The sequence below is a fragment of the Equus caballus genome, chromosome 21 (assembly GCF_041296265.1).
Source record: "Equus caballus isolate H_3958 breed thoroughbred chromosome 21, TB-T2T, whole genome shotgun sequence".
Classification (NCBI taxonomy): domain Eukaryota; kingdom Metazoa; phylum Chordata; class Mammalia; order Perissodactyla; family Equidae; genus Equus; species Equus caballus.
In genome coordinates this window covers 19,418,435-19,427,657 of record NC_091704.1, presented here as the reverse complement: position 1 = coordinate 19,427,657, position 9,223 = coordinate 19,418,435, and the positions used below count along the sequence as shown (strand labels likewise).

Sequence of the window (9,223 nt, the reverse complement as noted above, 5' to 3'; positions counted from 1 at the left end):
GGAAATACATACTGAAGAAGTGAGGGATAAAGGGCCATGATATATATAACTTACCCTCCAAGTTTCAGAAAAAAATTTTATATAGTTATACATAGATCTATATATAGAAAGAGAGATTAAGTAAATAACAAAGCAAATGAGCTAAGCGTAGGAATAGCTGAATCTGGGTAAAGGTTATACATGTGTTCCTTGCAATATTTTTGTTTCCACCTTTTCTAAGTTCGAAATTATTTTCAAACAAGAAGATTGGCTTTGGGAAACAATTTGAAAGTAATCTGGCAGGTTAAGAAGCTGACAATATTCTTGAGACAATTAGTGTTGTGGAAACATCACAGATCCAATAAAAGAAGAAAAAACCCTACGTTCAGTCCCTGTGTTACTAATTTATGATTTGGGGAAAGCCACCCAAAGCCTCTCTGAGCTTCAGTTCCTCCACCCTAGAGTGCTGGAATGATCAAACCAAAGAGGGTAGTATATAAAAGCCTCTCCTCTGTAGAAAAGGAAAGTGTGTAACAATACGTAGGACTAGAGCCCTACAGCTTCTCATTTTCTCAAACTGCCACTGCTCCACTGTCACTCTTCCGAGATACAAGGCCGTGCGCTTGGCTACCTCCGGGGCGCACAAACTTGCCTCTCCAGGTGGGCGACACACCTACAGCCTCTCCAGGCAGCAGCGGCAGCTGCCCAGAAGCGCAGGCGCGGAACCAGACCACGTGAGGGCCTGGCGGGCTCCCTGGGACCACAGCCTCGCTCTGGCTCCGCCCCCCTCGAACAACATCGCGGGATCTCCATGGAAACGCATTCTCGCAGGAACCCGCAGCCGCCAATGGGGAGGGAGCGAGTGCCACGAACAGCCCAATAAGGAGGGAGCGGCGCGGGGTTTAAACCTGGGCCAGCCCGGCTCCTCCCGGCGTGTTGCGGAGGAACGGCTGTTGGTCGGCGGTGGGTGCAGGTCCGGGCTCGTCGGGGGCTCCCTTGCTCTGCTTCTCCCCACTGAGCTGCTGCCTGGTGAAGAGGAGGCCATGGCGCTCCGGGTCACCAGGGTGAGCTGCTGCGGACGGTGAACAAACGCGGCCTTACTCGCCCGCTGTGTGTCTTCTCGCCTTCCGGAGGCCCTCCCCACCCTCGGCAGGAGCGGACCCGAGCAGCGATTTGGGGGGGAAGGTGGGCGGGGGGGGGGGTCGGTGGGCCCCTGGCATGTCGGGGGAGTTTGGGGGTCGGACGGACGGGGAAAGGTGAGGAAGAGAACTGGACGGGGCTTGGATACACGTTGAGGGGGCGAGTGGAGGGTTGATGGAGAGCCAGGGTCCCTGCGGGGGCTCCCACCGACTGCGTGACCCTCTTTCCGCAGAGAAGTTGCCTGCAATTGAAGGCTTTTCGGTTTCCTTTCAAGTGTAAATTAGTAGTATTTTAGGGCGGGCGGGGACTAAACCTCGATGGGCGCAAGAGGTTCTGGGAGGAAGCCGCCTTTCACAGCCATGGCGTAGACCCAGTGGGTTTCCTTTGGACCCATTTACAGCCGCCTTTCCTCCTGAGAGCCTCTCCCTCGTTCCCCCTTAATTAACCCTTGACTTACTCTAACCTGGCTGGGCCAGCTCTCAAAGTGGTCTTGCTCCTTTCAGAACACGAAAATTAATACTGAAAATAAGGCAAAGGTCAGTATGACAGGCGCCAAGCGCGTGCCTGTGGCCACTGCTGCAGCCTCCAAGCCCGGGCTGAGGCCAAGAACAGCTCTTGGAGACATCGGTAACAAAGTCAGTGAACAGCCACAGGCCAAGCTGCCTCTGAAAAAGGTACCTATCTTCCCGATGCAGCTTCTTTCCTGTAAGAGGCCACCTTCTGTGACTCTTAGAGAAACATTCCATTTTCTCCCTTTCATCCACAGGAAGCAAAAACTTTAACTGCTGGAAAAGTTATTGCTAAAAAACTACCAAAACCTCTGGAAAAGGCGCCCGTGCTGGAGCCAGAGCCACAACCAGAACCTGAGCCTGTTAAAGAAGAAAAACTGTCTCCTGAGCCTATTTTGGTAAACTTGTGCTATTTTAGAATCTGTTGATTGTGTCTTTCCCCTCGTTTTACTAATGAATGGGATATCATTTAGATAAATAGTAATAATAGTAACATTTATCCAGGGCTTAGCAGGAGGTAGTTTCTGCTAAGCACTTTACATGTATTAACATAATCTTATTACCTCTACTTATTTAGATAATAGATAATGGTTTAGAAAAGTATGTGTCTTTTCTAGAGTCACACATCTAATCAGTGGCACATATTGGATTCAAAACCTGGCTGTCTCACGGCAGAACTTGTGCTTTTAATCGTTTTATTCTACTGCTCCTCTTTTGTTACCAGTATTGAGTAGCAGCTGCCTAGACCAGAGATTTTGCTGTCTTTGGTACAAGCCATCTCTGACCAGAATTTGTTAACTGAAACACAAATTATTCTCTTGAATCTTTTCTTTTTAACTCCCTAATATGGCCACTGGATAATTAATAAGCCTGTAACATTGGAGTATATAAAGGTGTAAAGCAGAAAGAAAGTGTAGCTCTTCAGAGAGGAGGTAAGAAGATGAGTTAATGTGTAGCCTCAAAAACCAAGAACTTTTTATTAACTATCAGGTGTGTAAATGTATCTATTTCTGTGAAGGAAAAGCAGACCATCTAAAAGAGGCTACTTTGCTGAAGTTGCAATGAACTACATTCTGAAGCTCTAATTTTAAAAACTTAGTTAAAACTTTTTGAGTCTAGGGACCGACCCCGTGGTTGAGTGGTTAAGTTTATGCGCTCCGCTTGGGCGGCCCAGGGTTTCACCGGTTTGGATCCTGGGCGCAGACATGGCACCGCTCATCAGGCCATGCTGAGGCAGTGTCCCACACAGCACAACCAGAGGCACTCACAACTAGAATATACAACTATGTACTGGGTGGCTTTAGGAAGAAGAAGAAAGAAAAAAAAAAATAGGAAGATTGGCAACAGTTGTTAGCTCAGGTGCCAATCATTAAAAAAACTTTTTGAGGCTATTGCTTTAGTATTGACTTTTGGGACATAGCACAGGAAACCTGTAGCATGCGCAGTCTTTAATTTCCCATTCCAAACCAACTAAGGTTTCCTAGAAAATCCCATGCTGCTTCTTGCCTTTGCTTTCCCACCTTCTGTTTCTTTTAGCTAATGACATTTTCATCCTTCAAAACAGCTCAAGCATCAACTCCTAAAGCATTCCCTAACTTCCCCCAACCCCACCCTTGTTCTTAGAATCAATCTCCTTACTACATTTGCTCATCTCTTCCCAATTCAAAGCCACTGGAGGACACCATAAAGCCAGTGCCTAGCACAGAGCTTGACTTGAAGAAAGTGTTCAATAAATGCTTGAAATAGTTAATGATAATGATGTCAGTTAATCCTTAGTAGTCAAGACAGAACTTCTGTTCTCCTAAGCAGTGAGAAGCAGTCCATATTTTGACAGAAAGACAAAAGACTGATGTCATTTATTTGGGTTAACTTCCCATGGCGCTAATAAACAGATTCATTGCTTATCAGTTTCCTTTGAAAGAAAGTCTAGGATATGAATTTGCTTCTCTGTTTTATCTGTTAGCGTTTAGGTTCTGCTCTCTTCAAATTGGCTTAGTCTAAGTTGGCATGTTTCATATTAATCACTTCCTAAAGAGAAATAGAATAAATTTGAAAAGAAGATCCTTTTCCTTTAAGGAAATGAATTGTATGTCTGTTCGGCAGATGGTCTCTTGAGTCGGTACCAATAATCGGACCTTCATGCCCAGATTGGATGCTCCTCTTTGCTATTATTTCAAAAGGTCTCTCTGTTTGAAGGTTGATACTCCCTCTCCAAGCCCAATGGAAACATCTGGATGTGCCCCTGCAGAAGAATATCTGTGTCAGGCCTTCTCTGACGTAATTCTTGCAGTGAATGATGTGGATGCAGAAGATGGAGCTGATCCAAACCTTTGTAGTGAATATGTGAAAGACATCTATGCTTATCTGAGACAACTTGAGGTCAGTATTATTAGAGTCTTTGTTTTTTCTAAACTGCATCTAGCTTTATTAAAGATATTTCAGTTAACAGTTTATAATAGTTCAAGCAGGACATGAGCAGCATTTCTTTTGTTAATTTTTATTGAGTTAATGATAGGTTACAATCTTGTGAAATTTCAGTTGTACATTATTGTTTGTCAGTCGTGTTGTAGGTGCACCCCTTCACCCTTTGTGCCCACCCCCCACCCCCCCGCCCCCTTTTCCCTGGTAGCCACTAATCTGTTTTCTTTGTCTACATGTTTAAATTCCTCATATGAGTGGAGTCATACAGAGATTGTCCTTCTCTGTCTGGCTTATTTCACTTAACATAATTCCCTCAAGGTCCATCCATGTTGTTGCAAATAGGACGATTTTGTTCTTTTTTACAGCTGAGTAGTATTCCAGTGTGTGTGTGTGTGTGTGTGTGTGTGTGTATGTGTGTGTGTATATATATATATATATATATATATCATATCTTCTTTATCCAATCATCTGTTGATGGGCACTTAGGTTGCTTCCACATCTTGGCTATTGTAAATAATGCTGCAATGAACATAGGGGTGCATGGGACTTTTGGAATTGTTGACTTCAAGCTCTTTGGATAGATACCCAGTAGTGGGATGGTTGGGTCATATGGTATTTCTATTTTTAATTTTTTGAGACATCTCCATACTGTTTTCCATAGTGGCTGCACCAGTTTGCATTCTCACCAGCAGTGTATGAGGGTTCCTTTTTCTCCACAACCTTTCCGACATTTGTTACTTTTTGGTTATTTTTGTCATTCTAATGGGTGTAAGGTGATATCTTAGTGTAGTTTTGATTTGCATTTCCCTGATGATCAGTGATGATGAACATCTTTTCATGTGCCTATTGGCCATCCATATATATGAGCATCATTTCTTAATAGTAGATTTCACTTTCAAAATCTCCTTCATAGAATTCCAAAAATAAAACGTTGCTAAATAAACAAGTGAAGTCTTTATTTTCTATTTTGAACGGGGAGATTCCAAAGTGAGAGTGGACACTACCATGGTCTTTCTAATGGAAAGCCCACAGATTGAATGATATATTTATATTCCTCACATTTGGGAGCTGGTAAGTCCTAAACCCTCTGTTGAAGGAAGCTATCAGGCAGGAGGTGGTTGGTAATGGAGAAAATGCTGAAAAACTACAGCCACCCCCAACACAAGGCATTTTGGGCCAATGTGGCTGATGTGCATGTGATAGCAGGGAAATTGTTTTTTGTGTCCAAGAGGAATTTTCTTCCATTTCATCCCACTTCTGAAACTTTCTATTAGTGGCATTTGCCTTTTCCCCCTAAAACAAGGAAGCATTCTGTTTGCCAACAACATGAGCTATACAGTTAACCAAATTTACCCAGTTGTTTTATAATGCATTCACTTCTTTTGGCATCATCATATCAGTTTCTTGCCTGGTTCTTTTGGGCATCTCCATTTTCTATAGGATTGTCCTGCAAGAAGACTTCTTTGCCAGGACCTGCTTTGCGTTTCTTCTCTCTTTTTAAAGTTTGCGTTCTAACTTTGGAGGATTGGGTTTAACAGATGTATGTGCTGGTCCTTGATGGTTCCTTCTTCTCTGTATATGATGTTTTGGGGGTTTAAACCCTGGAGCAGGAGAGTGGTGGCACATATCTTCCAGCTGATCTGGGAGCTGCTTTTTTCTCTACTTAATAAAGCTCAGGTTCTGGTTTAGCCTTACGTGAAAAGATCTGAGATGATAGTATGACATCTTTATTTGGAAAGAGGTGGGTACAGGGCATGGGCCAGTAGCACTGATGGTGAATTGAACATAATAAGATTTGCCAATGGGAAATACCTGTCACATTGTGATGTTTGCTTTCTTCTTCAGTGATAGAGCTGTTTGTAGTGACCATATGAATAAAGTTTAGAAGTATAAGAGATTCTAAATGTTCCAGAGCTATTCTGTAGTGACGGATATTTCTAGTCAGAAATGTCACATGGAATCTTCTTTATAAGGATAATCAGCATTCTTTCTTTTTTTTTTGTGGCAGGAAGAGCAATCAGTCAGACCAAAATACCTACTGGGTCGGGAAGTCACTGGAAACATGAGAGCCATCCTAATTGACTGGCTAGTGCAGGTTCAAATGAAATTCAGGTTACTGCAGGAGACCATGTACATGACTGTGTCCATTATTGATCGCTTCATGCAGGTGAGTAATTCAGTAATTGAGGGTTCTCCCTTCCAGGGTCCTAGCATAGTCATAAGAAACAGACTTTTCAGCTAAAATCTATCTTGAGGGTATCATTAATGGAGATTTTGTTATGGAAGTATGTCTTTCCTACCTCTCATTCATAGCTCTTTGTCTTCTTTTTCAAATATATATTACTTATTCATCCAGTTGCAATTTTCCATTGCAGAATAATTGTGTGCCTAAGAAGATGCTGCAGCTGGTTGGTGTCACGGCCATGTTTATTGCAAGCAAATATGAAGAAATGTACCCTCCAGAAATTGGTGACTTCGCCTTTGTCACTGACAACACTTACACTAAGCACCAAATCAGACAGATGGAAATGAAGATTCTAAGAGCTTTAAATTTTGGCCTGGGTCGCCCTCTGCCCCTGCATTTCCTTCGGAGAGCATCTAAGATTGGAGAGGTACAGATTTCTTGAGAAACTTTTGATAATGGTGGTACATTAGGGAATACTGCTAACCAAGCAGATCTAATTCAATTGACATATTTTATACCTTTAAGTACATAAGGAAGTGGTTAGATGTTCTTTGTTTCCAATCAGGCTGTATATTATTATTGAGGCCTTCCATGAGCAATTGCATTTGAGAGTTTATAGACAAACATTTCTAACTATGGTTATGAGCATACTGGTTATTGTCAAGGTGGAATTCTCTGACAGAAGCTCAGTGACCCGTGGGTTTTGTTCCAGGTTGATGTTGAGCAACATACTTTGGCCAAATACCTGATGGAACTAACTATGTTGGACTACGATATGGTGCACTTTCCTCCTTCTCAGATTGCAGCAGGAGCTTTTTGCTTAGCACTAAAAATTCTCGATAATGGTGAATGGGTAAGCTCTGTCCCACAGACCTGGGTTACCCTAAGCTTTTAAATTGTAAATAGTATTTGCCTGAAGACAGAACTGTTTTCATTAAGGGCAATTCAGATGATTCGTAAATATGGAATCTGTTGAGGGAATGATTAAAAATGATATCCCGTTTGCAATGTCTTCATAGAATGCTTCCATTTCATTACCTAATTTCATCTTTCTTCATCCCTTTGAGACTCAAAGGCGGAGCAGCTGCTACTCCTTACAGATGGAGAGGCTCAAATAGGTCAAATGATGTACTGGAAGTTCATTTATATTCATTGATTTCAACAAATATTTCTTCTCTGTGCCATGGGCTACCCTAGAAATAGAACTATGAATTAGAAAGTCAGCCTCAAGGAACTTGGAGTCTAGCTTTGGGGTGGACAAGTAGCAATTACAAAAGTGTAATTAGGTTTGAGCATGTTAATGTATAATAGCTTTAAGCACAGGATTCTAGAGAAACATGAAATAATACCTCGGGGGAAAAAGGAGTCTTAAGCTTATCTTAAATTTAATTATAATCAGTCAAACAGTATCTATCTCCCTACTTTACACTTGAATAACATCTGGAAATTTTATGAAAACCATTGTTGATGAGCATTTTTTAACATTAACCTTTGCTGTCATAGACACCAACTCTCCAGCATTACCTGTCGTACACTGAAGAGTCTCTTCTTGTTGTTATGCAACACCTGGCTAAGAATATAGTCATGGTGAATCGTGGGCTAACAAAGCACATGGTAAGTCAATCAGCAGCCCGGTAGAGTGTTGGGAAAAAAGTGAAAGTAATTAAGACTTCATGCCCACAAATGCATAGCTTATTTTTAAGGAGTTGATGTTTTAAGTTAATATCTGTACCATTGGATCTTAGGATGTTTTTCTTCATTAATTACTATGCTTTTCCCTTCCAGACTATTAAGAACAAGTATGCCGCCTCTAAGCATGCTAAGATCAGCACTCTAGCACAGCTGAATTCTGCGCTGGTTCAAGAGTTAGCCAAGGCTGTGGCGAAGGTGTAACGTGGGAGCTGAGTTGGAGTACTATAGTATCTGCAAATAAAATTGGCACCATGTGCCATCTGTACATATTCTATGTCACATGTACTTATTTTAATAAAGTTTGTGGTCCTTTTTACTTGTTATACCTTAACTCATTTGAATGTGGCTCCTTCGCACTTTAGGGTAACTTAAAAGTTGTCTTAAAGGTATAGTGGGGAATACAAAAAAACCTTTGTTTACCTGGGACCTAACTAATATCTATAATTGTTGCTTATATGGTTCTTAGTTATTATTGTATGTACCTGGCTTTTACCTTATTAATACGAATTACTGAAGTTGTGAAGGCATTTAAAACCTTTCCTTACCGCATTTAAGCCCAGACGTCTTAGAATCTGCTGCCTCATTCTAGTGGAGTAAAAGTCTACCACCTCATCCCTAGTCCCTGTTTTCTGTTTCTTCTGGTGGTTGCTTCCATAATTTTTTTTTTTTTTTTTTTTTTGAGGAAGATTAGTCCTGAGCTAATATGCGTGCCCATCTTCCTCTACTTTATATGTGCGACGGCTACCACAGCATGGCTTGCCAAGCAGTGCATAGGCCCACCCCTGGGATCCGCACCGGCAAACCCCAGGCCGCCAAAGTGGAGCACGTGAACGTAACTGCTGCGCCACCAGGCCAGCCCTATTTCCATAATTCTAAGCAAGCTAATTTTACCACTTTCTTAATTATCAACTTTAGCTAGTATCAACTTTTTCACTTGAAAAAATAAGAACTTTAATGTATATTCTAAACCTAGTTTAGTTTTTCTTTTTGTTTATTGGTTAAGAACATAAAACAGGATCCTCAAACACAAAAGTATCTAGAAAAGATTAGTCCCCTCCCCCTTACTCTCCTGCTGTCTCAAACCCGCCTATGGAAGGATATCAGCAGTTTGGGATGTATCCATCCATGCCATCTATAAACAGACATGCATATAAATTGTTATGGGGATTTTAAAAAATGGGATCATTCTGTACAGTACAATTCCTTTTAAAACGTATAGGCCTTACCTGTATTTAAGCATTACGTTCCATAGTATGGATATACTAAAATATATTCAACCATTCACCTGTTGATATTC

General features: G+C 41.7%; 1 protein-coding gene across 1 annotated transcript; it reads left to right on the top strand.

Annotated features, from left to right (window-relative positions):
• Positions 1 to 800: 800 nt before the first annotated feature.
• Positions 801 to 8,257, top strand: CCNB1 (cyclin B1). Its single transcript, XM_001491280.6, has 9 exons — positions 801 to 1,043; positions 1,623 to 1,793; positions 1,886 to 2,026; positions 3,825 to 4,007; positions 6,058 to 6,216; positions 6,425 to 6,661; positions 6,947 to 7,087; positions 7,738 to 7,848; positions 8,020 to 8,257. The coding sequence occupies exons 1-9, from the start codon at positions 1,023 to 1,025 to the stop codon at positions 8,125 to 8,127; spliced, it is 1,272 nt and encodes a 423-aa protein (XP_001491330.1). The 5' UTR covers positions 801 to 1,022; the 3' UTR covers positions 8,128 to 8,257.
• The last annotated feature ends 966 nt before the right edge of the window (positions 8,258 to 9,223 follow it).